The sequence below is a fragment of the Aquarana catesbeiana genome, linkage group LG01 (genome assembly GCF_042186555.1).
Source record: "Aquarana catesbeiana isolate 2022-GZ linkage group LG01, ASM4218655v1, whole genome shotgun sequence".
NCBI lineage: Eukaryota > Metazoa > Chordata > Amphibia > Anura > Ranidae > Aquarana > Aquarana catesbeiana.
Window position 1 is genome coordinate 447,299,080 of NC_133324.1, and position 22,565 is coordinate 447,321,644.

General features: G+C 39.1%; 1 protein-coding gene across 2 annotated transcripts in view; it reads right to left on the reverse strand.

The window, feature by feature from the left end:
- The window catches only part of ADAMTSL1 (ADAMTS like 1), a 527,411-nt gene that overhangs the window by 62,574 nt on the left and 442,272 nt on the right, over positions 1–22,565 (reverse strand). For both annotated transcript variants that reach the window (XM_073636588.1, XM_073636596.1), the window contains exon 23: positions 21,718–21,852. In XM_073636588.1, coding sequence (XP_073492689.1) covers positions 21,718–21,852 — 135 coding nt within the window. The remainder of the gene's footprint in view (positions 1–21,717; positions 21,853–22,565) is intronic.

Sequence of the window (22,565 nt, forward strand, 5' to 3'; positions counted from 1 at the left end):
CATGAGAATTGAGCATAAATCTGATCAAGCTAACCTTATTAATTTTTATCATAACTTCAACATTTTATCAGTGGCAATGCATTTAGTTCTTGTTATTTTATTGATTGCTCCTATTTTGTATTTAATAGCAATGTTGCATTACATGCTTGTTTAATTACCTAGTATAAAATTGTGTATTTATTTTCATGTTCAGTTGGATTTGTGGAGTACCCCTCTAGCTGCTATTTACATTTAATAGCCAAAAAATCTCATTGCTTTTGGTAGATAAACACTAACACAACAAGGCTCCCACTGGTCTTAAAGGCACAGGTTAGAAATGGTTCTAAGTGGTGGTCACGTTTTAGAAGTATTGAACCGTCTTCCATGATCTATATCCCTGCCTCACTCCCAGTTACCCAGACAATGAATAATTAATAACCAATCATTGATTAAATTAAAGTGCTTTTTTCACAACTACCTTTCCTATACAGTAGCAAAATAATAAATTAAATAATTTAGAGATTGGATAAAAGGTGCAGTAAGCTAGTTAAATTCCACTTTTTTTAGAGTTCTATATATCAGAGGGATCATTCAGAAGGAGGAGGGACAGAGGGATTTGGTTCCAAAAAAGGGATGTTCCCTCCAAATGAGGGAGATTTGGGAGCAGCTATGGATGTCTGGGTCTACCTGCTAGATATAATTTGCCTCTGTATGCTAGTGGTTGCATATATAGCATCTTTGGAAGATGACCTGTAAGATGAAGAGCAGCCCAGCATTGGTTAAAGAGCCTGAGTTGGAGTCCCAACTTTAGAGAAGTGGTATAGCATGCATTGTTTTTGTATTTAAGTGGTATAACATGAAAAATGTATATTTTGGTGGTCCATACAGTATTCTGACATAACAACCAAAGTCCTAAAGCATAGATATGTGCCTCTGTTACAAACTAAGTGCTCTATCTCAGTGCTAACTTAGCACAGTAGCCGAACTGGGTAGATATACTCTGGAGGGCAGTTTTAATGCATGTAATCTAACTAGGGGAAATTAAAAGTTTGATAGGCACTACTCAGCAGCTATCATGGGGCAGGAAATGTTCCTGTGGACGTAAACCCCTGCATAAAATGATGGTCTTTATTATTTCAACGAGGAAGTGCAAATACTATTAATAAGCAGTAAGCCATATGAGCCAAATCACCTTTTATCAGCCTCACTATTCTTGATTTAGGATACTTTCACACTGAGGCGCTTTGCAGGCACTATAGTGCTACAAATAGCGCCTGCAAAGCGCCCTGAAAAAGCCACTCAATTCACTCCAATGTGAAAGCCCGAGGGCTTTCACACTGGAGCGCTGCGCTTGCAGGACGGTCAAAAAAGTCCTGCAAGCCGCATCTTTGCCTCGCTATAGGAGCGGTGTATTCACCACTCCTAAAGCGCCCCTTCCCATTGAAAATGGGAAAAATGGTGCAGCGCCGCAAACCGGCCGGCAAAGCGCCGCTGCAGGTTTTAACCCTTTTTCAGTCGCTAGCAGGGGTTAAAACCGCCCCACTAGCGGCCGAATAGTGCCACTACAACAATGGTAAAACGGCGCTAAAAATAGCGCCGCTTTACTGCCGCCGCCCGCCCGCCCCAGTGTGAAAGTAGCCTTACTAAAACTGGTGAGTGCAAAATCTTGTGCAGCTCCACATGGAAACCATTTAGCTGCCAGTTTTTTTTTTCTCAAAGCTTAATTGAACAAGTTGAAGTTAGAAGCTGATTGGCTACCATGCACAGCTGTACCAGATTTTGCACTCCCCGGTTTTAGCAAATCAACCCCATTGCCTTAGACTAGATATAAAACCTAATATAAAAACTAATGACATCTAGTTTGCTAAAGCAGTGTGTATCATATACAGTATATGCATGCAATATTCATGCACTTCAGTGATGGTTGCATGCTATTTCTCAGGGCAGGTGTCTTGATGGTGATAAAAGTCAACCATGCCTGGGTACTTTGTGATGAAAAAGACACTTTTAGTCAGGCTGTAGGTTTTTGAGACCTATATGACAGGGTGAAAATACAGAAGGGTAATTGAGAGATAAGGACAGAGCATTGTAATCCTATAACAGAAAGTGGCAAAAAGATCCTTCATGGCAGGTGTTACTCTTAAGAAAGCTTGACATTTAAGTTGTTAAACATTCATTTTGAAACAACATCATCATGTTAAAGTTTATATGACATGTAAGTGATTAAGTATAGTGTTGCGTCAAACTACAACCACAGCCAAAACATTTTGGAAAGAGTTACAACTTTTTGGAAAGGGATTAGAACCTTTATCTGGTTTAATACCCCTGTTTTATCCCTGTCTGTGTCTCTTTTGGAGAGATTTTCCCTAACTTCATGTCGTAATGACCACATAGAAAGTGAGAAGAACCTCCCTAACATGGACACAAACAGCAATGAAACTTGAAAAGGATTCTAATTCTTCTACGTCATATAAAAGTGGTGCTTTATATGCATGATCCCTGCTGAAGAGTGTGCTCAATTCCTACTCTAGTGACCACACAGGAAGTGAAAACCTTCCCAGTGAGAACACAAATGAAAATACATTTCTAACAGATTATAACACTGTATTCTAAACTACAAAATATATTTTTGCTGGATCTAAGCTTAAAACAAATTACTGCACCCTGATTTTAATTTTCAGGCTAGTTTCAGGGCAGTGTAGTCAAGCAGCTTCACTGTGAGTGACATCATCATTCTGGAACTAGCATTGAGGAAACAGTGCTCCACGTATCCACTGCAGCAGAATCAAGCATGGAAAAAACGTGTCTAATTGAATTATTTTCCAATAATCTACAGTGAAGTCTTGACTACATTAGTTAGTATAGTAACATTAAACTTCACAGTGCATCGGTTTTAATTTGCATTTTAAACTAGTTTTTAATGAATGGGGATTTCTGGCACCACAAATATACAGAACATTTAATTAATATGGGTCAGAGGGGGAAATTCAATCTACTCTGCAGCAGCCAACTGAACTACGGTCATCCAGAAACACACATTGACTTGCACAGGAATGTTTGGCATTGTGTATGTTGGAAAGTTATGAATTACCTCTGCTAGAGTGTTGTGATTTTAAACAATAAACTTAAACTAATTCAATTTTAAACTGAGCTCTGCAAACAGCCCATCGACAACCTAAAATGATTCAATATCAGTGATTTTATTTTCCAAAAAACGTTCTTTCCAAACACGTTTTGAAGAAGAACTCAAATCATTTTAAAAAGTTAGGATCGGACTGTCATGTTTTTAATTATTTAGCCACAAGCCTTTTATTAAACAAGAATGCAAATTCCTTAGGGATGAAAGACTATAAAAAAAATCAATATGTATATGATGAACTACAGCAGAGTATTTCAATCTGTATTATATTAATATAAGAACAAATTGATACCTAGCATAAGTCCAATTTTTTTTTTTTTTTTTTTATCAGACTTTTATAGCTGTAATTTTTGCCTGGGGAAGGCACCACAATGTCCTGCCAGCTATCAGTCTATATCTGGTTTCCTAGCCAAAAGTCTTTTTTTTTGTTAAGTAAGATGTTTTACTGTACATAATGGCAACTAAGAAGAATTAAATAATTCTTATAGATAAAGGGATAAAGGTGCCCATAAAAATATAGAAAAATCTCTCACTGTCTGAATAAGTACAGTTGAAATGGGAAATGATCATATTTATCAGCTACCTCCAATCTGTCCATAGATTCCCAGAAGAAACCATTTTCAAAGAACAATGAGATCATCTAAGATATATTTACCTACATAACGGCTAATGTCTGGCAAGTAAGGACGGCGCTGTGCTTGTCTGGAGAAAACATAAAACATTTGCTTAGGTGATGCAAGCAATCATGTTGTAGCCAGATCTGCCAGGTGGTGTACCCAACATTATAATATATATAGTTACTCCCCCTAGGAGCTAGCAATATACATGCAATATATATACAATATTTCAGAAAAGTGAGTACACCCCTCACATGTTTGTAATTTTTTTATTATATCATTTCATGTGACAACTGTAAATTTGCTGTCCCCTCAAAATAACACACAGCCATTAATGTCTAAACTGATGGCAACAAAAGTGAGTATACCCCTAAGTGAAAATGTCCAAATTGGGCTCAGTTAGCCATTTTCTCTCCACGGTGTCATGTGACTCGTTGCTACAAGGTCTCAGGTGTGAATGGGGAGCAGGTGTGTTAAATTTGGTGTTATCGCTCTCACTCTCTCATACTGGTCACTGGAAGTTCAACATGGCACCTCATGGCAAAGAACTCTCTGAGGATCTGAAAAAGAACTGTTGCTCATAAACATGGCTTAGGCTATAAGAAGATTGCCAAAACCCTGAAACTGAGCTGCAGCACAGTGGCCAAGACCATACAGCGGTTTAACAGGACAGGTTCCACTCAGAAAAGGTCTCGCCATGGTCGACCAAAGAAGTTGAGTGCACGTTCTCAGCGTCATATCCAGAGGTTGTCTTTGGGAAATAGACGTATGAGTGCTGCCAGCATTGCTTCAGAAGTTGAAGGGGTGGGGGGGGGGGTCAGCCTGTAAGTGCTCAGACCATACGCCGCACACTGCATGAAATTGGTCTGCATGGCTGTTGTCCCAGAATGAAGCCTCTTCTAAAGATGATGCACAAGAAAGCCTGCAAACAGTTTGCTTATGACAAGCAGACTAAGGACATGGATTACTGGAACCATGTCCTGTGGTCTGATGAGACCAAGATAAACTTATTTGGTTCAGATGGTGTCAAGTGTGTGTGGCAGCAACCAGGTGAGGAGTACAAAGATAAACGTGTCTTGCCTACAGTCAAGCATGGTGGTGGGAGTGTCATGGTCTGGGGCTGCATGAGTGCTGCCAGCACTGAGGAGCTACAGTTCATTGAGGGAACCATGAATGTCAACACGTACTGTGACATACTGAAGCAGAGCATGATCCCCTCCCCTTGGAGACTGGGCTGCAGGGCAGTATTCCAACATGATATCATGGTAACTACCCCGTCCAAGATGACCACTGCCTTGCTTAATAAGCTGAGGGGTAAAGGTGACGGACTGGCCAAGCATGTCTCCAGATCTAAACCCTATTGAGCATCTGTGGGGCATCCTTAAATGGAAGGTGGAGGAGAGCAAGGTCTCTAACATCCACCAGCTCCATGATGTCATCATGGAGGAGTGAAAGAGGACTCCAGTGGCAATCTGTGATGCTATGGCGAACTCCATGCCCAAGTGGGTTAAGATAGTTCTGGAAAATAATGGTGGCCACACAAAATATTGACACTTTGGGCCCAATTTGGATGTTTTCACTTAGGGGTGTACTCACTTTTGTTGCCAGCGGTTTAGACATTAATGGCTGTGTGTTGAGTTTTTTTGAGGGGACAGCAAATTTACACTGTTATACAAGCTGTACACTCACTACTTTACATTGTAGCAAAGGTGCCAAATGTGGCGCTGGAGGGGGGGGGGATGAATACGTGGAAGTTCCACTTTTGGGTGGAACTCCGCTTTAACAAATCTACAGTACATATAACATGTTTAATTTTAGGGACAGTCATCTAGCATGGTCTTTGAAGATGCTTGTTGCATGTGTTGTGATTGTAGTTATTGGAAATCTAACATCTGCTAAGCAATTAAGAAGTCAAGGGACCCAATACCTTATAAAAATCTACTGATTTAAAGAGCTTGGTCATTCTTTTTGTATATTAAATGAATATGGTAACCACAAATGTAAAAGGGATTAATGTCCAGGTTATAAAATAATTATAGATTTATTTACACATGGGTTGGACTTGATGGACTTGTGTCTTTTTTCAACCTCACCTACTATGATACTATTATGAGACTTACAGTTTGGGACTATGTTTAGGACTTAGCCATGAAAAAAAAAGTAAGAAACATGTTGCCATCTTTCAGGGGACTAATTCAGCCTTTTATTTGAAGCAAATAATAATGTCTATGCTGATAGCCTGGCAGTAGATAAAGGCTCCGATAGGCACTTGGAAGCGGTATTATTAGATGCAATCTGAAAACATTGTTGTGACTCTTGCTCTGACCAGACCATGCCTCTTTAACATGGCTCTGACTTTTTTAAAGCTTGATACTAGTTTTGGTGACTTGGTTCCAATTACTGCTTTGGTAAGTTGACTGTAAGCCTGTAGGATGGATCTTATGACGGGTATGGCAACCTGGCTTGGAATATGGTTCTAGCATCATAGATCGAATCAGGACTTTGGGAACATAATTTAAGCAACTTCTCTTCTACATTATTTTTTATCATCTTAAAGCCAATCTTCAGTCAAAACTTAATTTTTCATTTGGGCTTTCAAGGTGTTAGTGCAGGCTGGATTTCTAACAAGGTTTTTATTGCTGTCTGTGTCCTAGTTGAGAGATTTTCTTGCACTTCCTTTCAGGACAGCAAATAATGGGAAAACCTCTTTCATGGAGAGACAGGCAAAATCACACTTGTATAGGGAAGGGTTAGAACTTCTGGCCATGTTTTCTGTCAGCGACTTCCTGTAGATTGACAAAAGCACCTTCATTACTTGTACAGACATCTCTGGCACAGTGAGTGAGAGAAAAAAAGCTTGAAAAAATAATGTCTGGAATTAGGCTTTAATTGTGACACACAATATCAGATCAACTGTTTTGTTGGTTGTTATGCATGCCAAACTTTAGGGCACAAAGTGTCAATCCTATTTTCTTAGCAGTAATCTTGAAACATAAAATGCAAGTTGGTCTTCATGCAGCAAACAGCAACTAAGTACATTTCAGTCATTTGCAGGGAGTATTTTGAAAAGAAATACATAATTGGATTTTACTATCATTTCTAACAGAGAGGAAACAAACTTTAAAGTGTTACTAAACCCGGGACACTGCATTCACTATATCTGGTCTCCCACAGTACACAGATCATGAAAATGCAATCGTTTTAGTAAAAATAAACTGCTAAATACCTTTTCTCATCAGCAGTTAGAGCAGTCTTGTGACTTCTATCAGTGTCTGGTTAAAGCTTGAAGGAGGAGTTTTCTTTCTCCCCTTATTGTCCTATGAGGCTGCAGGACCCCTGACCCTCTGTGTGGACAGTGCCGATCGGTCTTGTGCTGATCACATGTACTCTCCCAAGAAAAGAAAAAAAACTCTCTAACAATACAAACTAAACTGAGCATGTGCAACTTGCCCCCAATGCTCTGTTCTATCAGGAGATGGTTTGGGGACAATGGAAGAAGGGGAGCATCAGAAAAGACAGAATCAAACAGCCTTTTTACACAATAGGAAGAATTAACCTCTTATGTTCCACAGTGAGTATAACAAGTATGCTTTACTGCATATACACACTGATTTTACTGTTGTGGGTCTAGTAACACTTTAAGTATCCCATTTAATGTATTTAAAACCAGTCACAAGAAGAGTACAGCTCATACAGTAGGCCTAACAAAGAAGTTCTGCCTCATCATCCTATCCTGTATCCCTATAGGATTAATAATCACTTGAAAGGCTTCCAACTTGGAGTTTGGAGCTTGCAGGCTAGCTGGTAGGTGCGCTGGGAAATTTTTTGTTGTTTTTAATTATGACACACAATATCAAATCAACCTTTTTGTTGGTTATTATGCATGCTAGAATTTAGGGCACAGAGTGCAAACCTTAAAGAGGAAGTAAACCCTGATGGGTTTCACTTCCTCTTTTATTCCCTGCAAACCCTGCAAAGTAAAAGCATAATGGGCTAGTATGCGTCGCATACTAGCCCATTATGTGGCACTTACCTGCAAACAAAGCCTGTGCTGTCTCTGCTCGAGGCCACATCCATGTCTGCCCCTCTTCCTTCCGGGGCCATGGACTGCGGCTCTGTGATTGGCTCGAGCCGCATGATGTCACTCGTGTATGTGTGCGGAAGCCACCAGTCATGGCACTCGCCGGGAAGAAACGACATGGAGAGCCGTTTCTTCACAGCGCATGCGCCGATGACATACGAAAAAAACAAGGTAAATATCTCCTAAACGGCACGTTTAGGAGATATTTACAGTACCTACAGGTAAGCCTTATTCTAGGCTTACCTATAGGTACAAATGCTAAAAAGGGGTTTACAACCACTTCAACCTATTTTCTTAGCAATTATCTTGAAACCTAAAAAGCCAGTTGGTCTTTGTGCAGCAATCTCTCCAGAATCAAGTACATTTCAATCATTTGCAGGGAGTGTTTTGTATGGAAAGAAATGTTTGGATTTCTCTATGAGACCTGCTCATTTTTAACAGAGACGGAAAAAAAACTTCAAATATCCCATGTAATGTCTTTAAAACCAGTCACAAGAGTACAACTGATACAGTAAGTCTAACACAGAAGTTCTGCCACTTCATCCCAGTCTGTATCCCTATAGGACTAATAATCACTTGAAAGGCAGACGACCCTTCCATTGCAACATGCAGACATCCATAAACATGCACTACTTTATAGATGTGTGCAAGTAATCAGATATGAAAAGACCCCTTTTCTTAAGGAAAAAAATGTATGCTACATTTACCATATTGTCAGGAGGATTGTAATATAAATAATAAGGTTAAAATATTTTAAAACAGATTTCAAAGTACGAGATTCATGTCCAAGAATAATATTATACAGGACATTCAGTCAAATGCTAGCCTCATATATAATTGTTCCTTCAAATATGGTTTTCTCACTGTAGAAGGGGTTGAATACTGATCAAATGCCAAAGTGAAAGCTAACACTAAAGATGTGTTATCTTTATTAGCAGGTATCATCTTAATTTCTCTTCTGATTTTCTCACATTGGAATTCTATATTTGATCATTGCTCACAAATTTTCCATGTTGGTGGCTCAAACCTCTATAAATGTGTTAAGCTTTTTATAATGCCCCGTACTCACGATCGGACTTTCCGACAATAAAACCGTGGAATTTTGTCCGAAGGGTGTCGGCTCAAACTTGTCTTGCATACACACGGTCACACAAATGTTGGCCAACAATTATGAACATAGTGACATACTAGACGTACTAAGTGGTTTTTCAGCTCTTTAGCGCCAACCTTTGGGCTCCTTCTGCTAATTTCATGTTAGTAGAAGTTTGGTGAGCATTGATTCGTGCTTTTCATTTCGCGCTTTTCATTTAGCGTTTTTCAGTTCGTTTCTGGACAGCCGTTCGTCAACCAGAATCGGAGGAGATAACGTGTTATTTATTATTGACCTTGGAGTTATTGCTTTGACATTTTTTTTTGGGTTGAATAATGATTTGTTTTGGTATATTTTGTATATTTTTGGATGTATAGAATGCACTTTTTGGTTAAGTTCTATTGGCAGATAGCATGTCTATTTTTTTTTTGTGTAGAATAATACTTGGCTATGTGTTTTAATTCAAATGACAGTTTGGGAGTAGGCAGTTACGCTTTAAAAAATACAACGTAAAATTGACAAGGGACACCAAATGTATCTTTGATCTTATAAACTACGGGATAATGGTGTTGTGGTAACTTGCACAAATAAAAAAAACAAAAAAACATAATAATATTATTCTTTATATCATTAGAAAAAAAAAGCCTTTGGAAATTCATTTGCAATAACTCCATCAGTATCACCAGCAAAGCAGCTTCATTATTAACCCATTAAAGAAGAAGAGAATGTGCGCTGCATTTGGAGATTTCATAATTTGCCACGTCACAAATGTTAATTCTCCATTACGAACGCTAGTTTACAAGACCGACCGCTTACGGCTCGTCCTTGCTTCCGGGCATGCGTGTTTGTACTTTGGACTTTTGTCCGAAGGACTTGTGTACACACGATCGGTAAGTCCGACAACAAACATTTGTTGGCGAAAAATTTCAGAATATGCTAGCCAACAATTGCTGGCGGAAAGTCTGACAACAAATGTCCAATGGAGCATACACACAGTCGGACTTACCGCCAACAAGCTCACATCCAACATTTCCCTTCAGAAAATCCGATCGTGTGTACACGGCATAAGAGAGCAGGCAGATGAAAAATGCAAATTTGTTTGACAGGGTTGTGTAACTTGTCTAAACAAAGTACAATAATATACAGTCAAGAGACAAACCTTATTAGCTACAGCACACATTTTTTAAGGATGAATAGCACTAAACAAGATCTGTTACACTGCATTGACAACTGACAAAAGATGGTAGAAGAAAAGGGAAAAAAAACAACTATTACTTTAGTTTAACATAAAGTAATAATTATAAACATGTGAGAATAAGCATACCACTGTTAAGCAAATAATTCAAATCTTGAAAATATATTGTATCTCACTGCTGCTAGGAAATGCTGCTGAGACATAAAAGCAGAATCATACTAGATTAGAATCAGTTCTGGAAACAAGGCAGATGGGGTACTGCAGCTTACCCTTTATATTATTGCCAGTTCTCTAAACCAAAAGTTTTCCAATGAGTCCCTGACTTCAAAAATAAATTGGAATATAAGCTTTCATAAACTCTATTGTTCATTCTATCTCCAATACTGTTTCTGATGTAGCACAAGTCTACTTGTGTATTTCACAAGCATTTACAGTCAGGACTGAGATCGATTAATTTCTTCACTGTGTGCATAACATCTTTGTTCCAGTTACTTTATTAGTATTTATTGCACCAGGCAATGTGTCCCTATCTTTGTACTTTCTTTTAGATCTCTGCACATTTTGGCTGCCTCTCAACATTTACTTCAGTTCTTTATTTGAACCTGTTGATGTGTTGAGATTTATGGTTCTAACAGTGAACTAATCTACTGGATATTGTATTTTCCTAGAGGAGTACCTTGGAGCTACTTGGCACCTATGCATGGAAAGAGTTGGGCCTGATTCGTATTGGCATGTCGCTGCTTATGACATGATATCATGACATCATTTTGCCTCTGAACAGTTACACTAAACTGCTCAATTAGTTAAAGGTGAATGCCAGTCAGTATTAAACTTGCCAATAAATGTAAATATCGTTTTATATGTAAGCAGCTAATGTACCTAAAATTAAGATGAAAAAACAGTTCTAAGCATATTTCATTGGGAACAAATTAATGTATAAATAAAAATGAACAGTTAAATGCCAATTATATCTGTAGACCAGGTACAATAATGCTAACTACTACAAAATTAAAGTGAATGCAAAACTTTACTCCACAAGACATATGAAAATCAAACACCTACAACCAACAAGCTCTTATATTTCTAGGAAATCATAAAAAACTAGACAGAGGTAGAGAAGGATGGGAGGGGGGGGGGGGGTAGGAGGAAGGGACATAGAGACATAGAGTAGGAGACTACATTCACACCTGACCAGAGCCTGAGTACAGAATGTTTTCCAAAGGAGGAGAAAAGTTCTTCAGGTGTGAAAATGTGCATCTCGCTTACAGGCCCTCCCAATGAAATCCACAGGGCCAAAAACACCTGAATATGCTCAATAAATAGTTAATTTACTTATTTGAGTGTAGAGCGTACAAGCTACTGAGCGGTCAAGTGTGAACAGGCACAATTATAAACAAAGAGATGCATGCTGAGTGCAGTTAGGGCTAGTCCGACATAGGAAAACACTTTACAAAATGCTCAGGTGTGAGTAGGGGCTAAGGGGGAGAGGAAGGAAGAGAAGGAGGGAGAAACCGATTGGAGGGAAGGAGAATGGTGCTTATGGTATGCCACCATTTGGCTTGGGAATGACGGAATGCTGGGGTGTGTGCTGCATTGGATGTAGGGGAGCAAATGCAGTAAGCGTATGCAGTTGCAACTATGCAATGGGATACATGCATTTTCTTCAGTAAATCAGGCCATGTCAAACATTTACTAACTTTTGGAATCATGAAGCTTCAAACTTGTGAAGCTGCCTAGTGACACCTTGCTATTATTGCTCTCGTGCTGCTGGGCTATGGGACAATGCTTTTGTACAAAGCATGTCCCCAACAGTGTTCACCCATGACTGGATGGAAACCTATTTTAAGTAACAGGTGACAATTTCTTTTTTCATTGCTATCCTGTTAAAATCTCCCAATGGAGCTGTGTGTTGTTACACCAAGATTTTCCACCACCACGATTTCCTGAATGACCTATGGTTAAAAACAAAACTCCCACGTCATCAAGTCCTGAAAAAAAAAAAGCTATGACTGATCACAAATACAATATTTTTCTTATGACCGTGAAAAAGATATTTGTGCCTGTTTGGGAAAGAAATAGTTTCTGTCATTTTCAGACTAGTTAGCAAATAAACAGAAAGAGCCACTGCATCACATGCTGCTGGCCTTGGTTTCATGAAGCTTCTGGCATGGGTCAGATTTTATAGTCCATGTGTGTGGATTGAGGTTGTCATCCATTCATTCAGCCACCTGTCATTTTCTGCGGGTAATGATTTTCACTACATGGACTACGGACCTATGGGTTTTGGACTTGTGTTTTATTTTCATCTGTATGCACAATTAGGTTTTCACACAAAGGATATTTGAACTCATATACATTTTATGTGTGTATTTACTTTATGGTCTTTCTGCTTTGAATATCTCTAGTGAGTTGAATTCACTTTGGACTGATCTATAATTTTACTTGTGTCTCTAGGATTTAGTGTTCCAAGTTTTTTCTGTGTGAATTTCAGACACTGTTTTTCTCAAGAGAAATACTAATCATCTTTACACACTGCAACTGCATACCAGACCACACCTTTACATGTTACATATCCTGTAGCTACAAATGTACAGATTTTTACTGATAAATATGGTGCATATGGAACATTTAGTATAATATATATCCATGTACATTTGTGTAAATAATGATTTTGCCCATTTTTGGTCTGCAAAATACACCATTTAAAAGGTTTCATTATATCTGTTCAATAAATGCAAAAGCTACCGGTTGATCTTCCAAGAAATCTTGTGAAAATTCGATTTTTTTAATTGGACTTCAAAATCACAGTCGAACAGAACCTGCATCCAACCTGATGTAGGCACTGTTTGGGTATTCTGGCAGCCAGGATGGTGGAATTGTGGGCTGACAGAAATAAATCTTTACATTTATGGCCAGCTTAATGTACCGTGCTCTTTGTCGTTTCTATTCTTATCAGTTACATTGTTCTAGCTATCTGGATGGACTACATAACACCCTTAAACTATGTAATGGAGAATAAGAGAAGGGAAGGTGTTCTGTTGTCCTGGGTTAGAACGTTGCCCCTTCCATAGATACAGTACAGTGAATGATGGTTATCCTCCTAGAAAACAAAAAAAAAAAAGAAAGAAAACGAATGCAGCTACCACATCTAAGGACTGGTTAACTGCAATATATTACATTTTGGTTCTTAGGTTTAGATATACGTTAAACATTAGTTAGGGCTGTAAATCTGCATGAAGAGAACACCAATAACTGCTTGTAAAAAGCAATTAAACAGTTTAATTTTTTTTTTTGTGTATAAAAGACAATTAGTGCCACCTATCTAAAGTGTTATGTGTTATAAATAAACTATAAAGTTTACTAATTATTACTCCACAGCTGCTGTACACTTCCAGTGAATTCACCTCACCATATAACATATAAACATAAAATGAAAAATATAAGTGCAGCGCTATTAATCTATCATGTGAGGCTACTGATTGGAAAGTGGATACAGAGTAGCTGGTCGGAGGTGGAAGAGATGAGATCGTAGCTGAAAGAAAGGAATTGTTTTGAGTCTTTCTGACTCATGCATGAGGTGAGCAGGTATAACGGCTGGTGAAGGTGTGCACATAATTTGCTGAAGACACAATTTGCACAGTGGTATGATGATATATGAATGGAGAAGTCATAATAATTGAGAAGTCACAATAATTCAATGCTGAAAATTTTCAGCATATGAACTATAATTGAACACATTAGTATATAGATTTATTTGAATATAATTTGATATCACTGGATAGTTCACATATATAGATTAATATCACTGCACTTATAGTTTTCATTTTAGTTACATTTTTTTGCCTAAATAGACAATTTATTTTTCATTTTAACATGTAACATTCTATTTAGAGACCTTAGAACAGGGGTGCTAAATCCGTGGACCGTGGAGCCATCTGATGAGGCCCGCAACCTCAAACCAGGGAAGTGCATGCTCTTGCTCTGAGATGGTAAGGCAAACTAGTGCATCAGAGTGAAAGCAGCTTTATGGGGGACTCAGGACAGTAAAGGTACATTTACATTTGCAGTTTGGGGTCAGTAAAACGCAATAGTTCATTGTGGCCCATGACCAGTTACCAAATATGAGCTTGAACGCCCCTGCCTTAGAATCACAACAGTGACATAAATACATGAGCATGCCTAAGTATACATATTTCTTTGCAGCGTGTTTTTGTACCATTTTTGTCCTATAATTCCTACTGGTTGTATGACAGCTGTAAAAAGAGTGCTTATCTCCTCTTCAAAAAAAAATAAGGGGAATTTATCAAGGGAGTTACTAATAGAATGAGATGCCTTTTCAGCACAAAATCTGTTTTTCATTAAGCAAACAATTTTTGCTAAATCAGAACAAAAGAAGCAATAAAGTGTAGTAAAATATTTTAGTAGTCTATGAAAGGCAGTGTTTTCTTCTAAAGAAAACTGAGTCTTTACTTTCATGGTCTGCGGCCTTAATATCTTATCACATTTTTACACATGGTCTTTTTTTAAAGATATTTCTTGCAAGAAATTGCAAAGATGACACAGAAATAAAATGAAGACTGGAGAAAAGAAAAAAACACAAATAATTGAATACTGTGTCTGCAGTAGAATCACTTTGAAGTAGCTCTGAAGCTGCTGCCAAGTATAAAGTGCCCTACCCCTCTACCCTTGTACTGAACAAGCAAAGCTCTGTCACCTAGTAGTATTGAATCTTGCCTCCTGCCTCCCACACATTCCCATTGCTCCATTACTGCGATTGGCTCGTTCACAAGTGTGCAATGCTTACTGCTCCTTGAAAGCAATCTGCAGGGGATGACTTTTCAGAGACATTTGATAAGCAGGCAGGAGGTGATATGTTGCCTCCTAACCACCTGCTTTAGATGTCAAAATGCTGCCCCAGTCACTTGAATGGGTTGCTTTTGGTGGCAGTACCGTTGGCTGAATGCGACCTGGCATTTCATTTTTTACTTTACATGATTGCATATGCATACCACTGTGGCCCCTGATACATGGGCACATAGCAAAAAATTAGAACGTCGACAGAAAGTAAAGCCAGCTATAGATGGTTCAAATCTCAACCGGTTCAGCAGGGACCGGCCGAAATTCAAACCATGTATGGGCAGGCTGAATGTACTAAGTTCATTGGTTGATCAACTTGGGTACAACCAGCATGCCGGGTTTTACCTGTGATTATTGCAGTAATCACTGTCTTCTCCCACCCCCCACCTGGGAGAAGACAATGGCCTGGCAGGAGGGATTCCTGCTGATAGGGGAATCGAGCAAACTTCTTTCCTGCCACCACAATTTGCTCAGTGTATGGCTGGCCTTAGGTACAACCAGCTTGTCAGATTTTTCATGCGATTATTGCCAGTGGTTATAGCCACTAGCAATAATCACTGTGTGTTCTCTTGGCCAGGACAGATTTATCCACCAGGAGAACAAAATAGCTTTGCGGGAGGGATTCCCCCATCAACACTGACTGTGTTAATAGGTAAATTAATTGATTTTCTTTCCTGCAAAACATGTTTGCAGGAAAGAAAATCACACCATCTATGGCTGACTTTAGTAATAGAGAGAGAGAAAGAAGAAATATAAGACAAATAAACATAAGGGAAGGGGCAACTAGGGCTTGGGACACATCCATGAATGTGCTGTTACTCTGCAACTGTCTACTGCAGGGGTGTCAAACTCAATTTCATCAGGGGCTGCATCAGCATTATGGTTGCCCTCATAAGCCCAGTTGTATCTGTAAGACTAGATGTCCAAAACCCCCCACCGCCAACAGAAGTCAAGAGTCCCCCACCCTCCCTTATATTACAGTGCACACCCCCTTACCTTGTGCTGCTGCCAGGAAGAAGCTGGGAATCTGAAAAGCAGAAAGTGTAGGGTTTGGAGGAGGATCAGAGGAGGGCTAGACTTTGCTGAATGCTGAGACCAGGGGAAGCAGAGAGGAGAAGGTGCTGCGGCTGCTCAGAGAGACGCAGGATCTGTACGAGGAGTTCTGTCGTCCTCTCTGCTGCCACCTGCTGAGATACGTATGGGGCAGAGACAAAGGGGGTGCTGCAGCTGCAGGAGAGGTGTGAGGGTCACATGAAATGGCCTAGCAGGTCAGATTAGGCCTGTGGGCCTTGTGTTTGACACATGTGGTCTACTGGATTTCTCACCAAGGACTGATAAAGCAACAAAAGCAAATATTCATAACATTTTAAAGTGTTACGTCACTGTCAAATAACTAAAAAGCTGACTTCTGATTGGTTTATATGGGTTGCTACTGCAATTTAATAAATGTTTGCTTTTGGATTTGATACCACTTTAATATTACTCTGACTACAGTGATATATTACTAGTGTTGGTATGGAAGCATCCAACCAGTATGCACTACTAAAGCATCCAACCACTATACAAAATAAAGAATGCATATCACTGGGACTGCCTGAATATTGAGCTCAATACTACATAATTTTCATAAAGCAAATGGATGTGCTGGCACATCACAATTCTCGGCATTAGGTCTAAAAAAAGACAGCAACATGTTTTGTATAGTGTGTGCAAAGCACTTAATAATAATTACTGGTCGCGCTGGAACTATCTAGTCTCTGATTTGAACAATTCCAAAATAAACCGCTGGCATTTGGACATGCAATCTTTTCATGTTCCCTTACAAAATAAAGCGGCGCAAAAAGCAATGTTGATGTATAAAGTGCATCGTAACAAAGAGCCACAATTTACTGTAATGTCAATAGATCGGTAAAACATGATTTCTGACCCGTCTCACCAATAGATGAAGACATCCCACACCACATCCTTGTAAATGTATGTAAAGCAGCTGTCAAACGTGTCTGATGCCCCATGGCTAATGTACTAAATTAATGCAGCTTCCCAGTAATTCCGTATTTGGACTTTTCATGTCAGACATCTTCGTTTTTTTGAGGTATCAACTTTAAGAGTGGTGTAACCTCCATATGAATATAAACAAATGTGGAGTGAGGCTCTACAAACATTTCTTGCTACTTTAGTTAAGCACTTAACTTATTGTTGTCTCAGTAAATGAACCCACATGGGTCATGGAGACATTTATGGTCTACAGCACAATCTGAGAGCTATGGAAAAGCATCCTACTGGGGTTTCCTTCAAATACTTCTGTCAGAGAACTCACATAGCTAACGCCCATCTCCGTGCAGCAGTGGCTAATTCCCGTTCCGCTAATGCCAATGCGCATGCGCGGTGCCCCAGACAAAGACGAGCGAGTCCCAGAGTAAGCATGCGCACTGGCGCATCCACACGAGCCTGTCATTAGTGCGCACTAACGGCATGCTCGTGGTGAATAGATCAGTGTTTTGTGAAAGGTTCTGCCTTCACTAGTAGGCAATGTTTTCATTGTGGTAGATTTTTTAAATAATTTTTAAAATTTTACTTGCTATGACAATGTGATGTACAAGTGTAAAACCATGACTAATGTAGCGCTGCTGTCTTGAGGGTCGCAAGATAAATCGGTACCCCTCTGGTTGCCCTGACCCTGTGAGTCCTCTGCCACCTCTGACACCCTGGGTTCAAACATTTTTCCCACTAGATAACAGCGGTAATAAGAAAATAAATCAGATTTGATTAAATCAGAAATAGTTTACTCAGTAAGCGTGTTGAGTTTGTTAAAATATGATTTTTTTATACGGTATTAATCAGACATAACATTACATTATTATTACAATAGTAGTTGGTCAGAGAAATCAGATTACTGTCAGGTTTTGGCTTGAGTAGATATTTCTCAAACAAATGCTGTTGGATACAATGGAAATGTAGATCATTGTATTCAATTGACAGTTTAAACAGGCTTTTGTCTCTATAGCTACAGTAAACAGGTAAGAGAGTGCCTTTCAAACTGAAGCTACCGAGATGTAGGTTTGTTGGTTGTTAAGGTAATCATTGTGAACAAGCTGACATATAAAAGGACTTATGATGCCTTAAACACTGGCCACTCAACATGGATTAACACCAAAAGCCACTCATCATGCATTAGAATCAAGGACACTAGAATCTGTTCCAGCCAAGAAGAAGGTGCCTGATCTCCAGAAGCAACGGAGATCATGAACACACAGTAAACAGAGTTAAGTAACTTTTAAGCATACTTTTACCGTGCATAGACCATAGTTTCTGTTTATTTGCTAGGCATCTTGCTATAGATATCTATCAGTCTTGTATTGTATTCCTAATATTGCAATAGTTTTGTATGTACAGCATTTTTGTATAGTAAAAGTACATTTACACACTGCAGAGGTCTGAGTTTCCTTGCTTATACCGCAAAGTAACCTTGCTAGATGGATGCAAGCAAAACAGTGAGATAATAGGAAAATAAATCAAAGAGTCAACTTAAGTTTACACCTTAAAATGTTGTCTCCAAAGAATGTTTTTGATAGCGGAACTATAACCTCTAAGATTCAAACATTCAACAGTGAACATGCTCAAATAAGTGCATATAATTCCTATGTGAATAGGCTACAGGAGAGCAGAGTAATGGCTCTTATGAGTGTCAGACCCCTCTATACTGCTTCTTCACACATAAATGCAGAACAGTAGATAACCAAGAACAACTTTTAGCAAACAGGAACTGTATTACAATTCAACCTGCTCTTACAGAGAGTTCTTGGTGAATTGTAGCTCAACAAGCTTCAGCAAAACAAATCCCTGAAGTTGGGAGGGAGGTGAAAGTAGTCCCATGTTGCTGTGTGGCAATCCGCTTAATCTTCAACTAGCTCCTAGGTGTTTATTTGCATGCAGGAAATATTGAATGGTAAAGCAAAAAAGCTGATCCAATAGGTTGTGTATAACCAGCAGACAATATTCCTGTGTAAATCAAAACTGTAACAGGATTCAGAGTGATCACTGACTTAAAGATGTATATTCTGTGGAACTACAAGCAACAGCAGAACAATGGATGACAGATATATCTGTATATAGTGTCTATGATAGGTTGGTACAGATCCTTGAACTAAAGATGGTAATGAGTGCAGGAAACAATGGTGTCTATATGCAGTGTCTATAAGACCGGGCTATTGCCCGCTCACCACACTGGAACAGGAGATGATGATGATGATGATTTATGATGATGATAACCTCTCAGGAATATGGCTCAAGGAATAACATCCGGCCTATTCCACACTGCACCACGGCTCACATGATTTCGATATCTCTGCAGGATGGATGGAACAGGAGCAGCCTTAGGGCTGCCGCCTGACAGTGAAGGGGAACTATCCGCAGGTGTCCTTTCAGATATCCGCGGGGTAACTCTACCAGAGCAGGCTGCGACTCAGCTGCAGCTCACCCTGTAACAGATTCCCTGCATGCAGATCCACGTCGGTCCCAAGAGAGCGCTTCAGGCCTCAAGCCTTCCCTCTTATAGTCCTTCCCAGTGGTCTGCTCTTCTCCATCAGCCTGCTGGTAGTTGTAGTTTCACATAATACAGCCAGAGGGCAAATCCTTTCCATATGGACTATATGTCCCAAGATGCTTTGTTCTGTCTTGTCTCTGATTAAGAAAATAACAGGACGTCCCACACTGGAACACTAGAGGGAAACAGCTCCCCTGAAACAATGCCGCACAGCATCTTCTGATTGCAAGAATAGGTAGGTATCCAGCTCCTGGCTACACTAATGAATTCTAAAGCAAGGGTTTTCTTATGCTTAGGTCACCCACATACAAATGGCAAGATGCCTTTTGTATCCAAATATTAAATATTATTTAGCAACAGCGTTTGTTTTTTTAACACTCTGTAAAAAGTGTCTCGTTTACAGACCTCTATAGCTCAAGGTGAAATTTACGTATACAAGTGAATGACTCAATGTAGTAAAGACAACTCCTTCCCAAGGCAATTCTTTGTCATGTTTTAAATGTTTGCAATACATGAAAGATATAAAATGTATGTTTAAAAACATATACAGGTAAACCTATAACCATTACAGTTTCCTTTCATAATTCAAATTAAGGCAGTGGTTCCAGCTGAGGGTTTCGGCAGACATTAGGTTGGCTATAGATGAAGGTGACATCTTGGGGTTGCATCTTGGGCATCTATTGTATACCCAAGATGAAAGTATGCATCCCTGTCCTCCAATGTAATCTACTACCAGTAGCCACTCACAGTGAGGATGATAACTATCCTAAAACAGCAATATATCTTGAAATTCACAGGGGAACGGTTGGATAAATTAGAATCTCGCTATGATTAATGGAACCTTTTTTACAATAACAGACTTTAAGGAGTGTCCCACTGGCATGTTCTATGAAAAAGAGGTGCAAGCTGATATGAAATCCCGCTGATATGAAATTGCATGCTGCAAAAGCATGAGAAACTGACACAGATGTCAGCCCCTTGGAAAAATAATAATAGAGCAAAAACACAATAAGCTAAAGAAAAACATACAAAGATATTTTGTTTTAAAATGGCAGAAAAATAAATCTTCAAACTCTACAGGAGTCTTTATACTTTCCTTTGGTAGGCATATTTTTAACTATAAAATCTCACGCTAGATTTAGCCATGTATTTTTCGGCAGATAGAGCACAAGCTAGGCAAAACAGCCATTATCAGAATCAAGGTATAATAAATCTAAGATTCCAGGGCTTTTGCAATACAAATGCATACCTAATACTTGTCAATGATTATCTGAAGTTGTGGGCACTGTCCACTTTGTATGACATAGTAGTGGGTATGCAAAAAAAATAAAATAAGGTCTTTTTAAGTCATTGGTGTTTAACTTGTTTATATTATGATATCTGGAATTGCTAGAACTTTGTATACTAATGCATTGTAAACCCAATCACTAAAGACTCATAAGAATTAAAGTGACATTAATGATATTATTTTAGAAGGGCAGGTCCATACTTACATCCTATGATGCTTCTTTTTCTGTAAAATGTTTTGTTCTTTTGTTCTCCTGCAGCCGATCTCTAAACCTCTGGCATTCGTTGACTGTGGACAGGTGTCTTCTTAGTTAGCCGACTGCTAAGGAGACACCTATGTGTATGTGTGTGTGTGAGCTCCAGATCAGTGCTGTTTGCATCTATAGGTGCACATATGGCCCGGCAAGCCATACTCCCTCCTCCTCTAAGCAATTTGACTGACAGCAGCAGAAGCCTTCACCCTGCTGCCCTAAGTACCTACCTTTACACATGAACATGCTGATGCATGTGTATGTTCCATCTTTGTCACTATCAGGAAGCTTACATTGAGTAATGACATGGAATGAGTGCATGTAGACAGGAAGTGACAGAAACGAGGAAGAAGGAGATCAGCAGTACTGTGATGCAAGATGAAAAAAAAGATGGACATTCTTTTCTTTAAGAATATTACTAAAGAAATAACTAACTAGCGAATGATAAGTTTAGGTTAAATAAGGTTTCTGTCTGTTTCAATGGATGATCAACCTAATATTAACATTGACTGTCACTGGATTTTTAGCAAATGTTCATCCATGAATGCTTGTTTGGCAAATCATCTCTGCGATTCATTACTACTTTACAGGGGTTTTACACTTATGGGGGTTTCACTTTTATGTGGTTGTTTGAACATGCCACTTTTTTAATAACATATACATGTTTTGACAACATACCTATTAATGCTGTTCCACCCATGTTCACCATTAAGCTGTTACCAACAAGGGATGTGAGTACTGAAGGTAATCCGGGTCCAAGTTCAGCAAAAAGCATTAACAGTCGCTCCACTCCAAACAGGTCCAAAGCAGGTTCTGCAGGAATTGTTTGAAAAATCACACCATGAAACAGACTATTACAATACTCCGTCATACAGTCATTGAAAAACAATATTACAAAGTTTTGTCCTAAGCATTTTAACCACAGTTTTGGCAATTAGATATTTAGTTTTTTTATTGACTGCCAAGCTAAATATGTGGAGCTGCATTATTGCCCTTTATGTAATTTCCACAGCTTTGTTCTGAAAGTGGGAGTCCAAAAACTCTGCCATCTTGAATTGATAATAAGGCATTCTAGGAGGGTGTTGATTAATTCACCCTAAGCAAAGTGTATCCAAAAGCAGGCAAGAGTGGAGCAACACCAAAAGCTTTTGTACAGCCCCAATCTGAACTATTGGCATTAAATATGCTTTGGTAAAATTCCTTATTGTAAGATATGATATCTTAAAGTGGAGTTCCACCCACTTTTACAACTCTTCAGCATCCCTCACTAAACTGTGCATTGTAAACGAATTGGATATTTTTAAATTTTTTTCTCAGCACCTACTGTATATCTGCTGTATTCATTTTTCACTTCCTCCTCCCTGGCCGTGGTCCATCGCATCATTTCCTGTTTGCAATGTCTTCTGGGAAGGGGTGGCAACTTCCTCTGACACTGCTGTTGCTATGGAAACCTGACCTGAAACCTATTACACTGCTTGTGCTGCACTGAGCATGTGCGAGATCTGCAAGGATGAGATCCAGGAAGA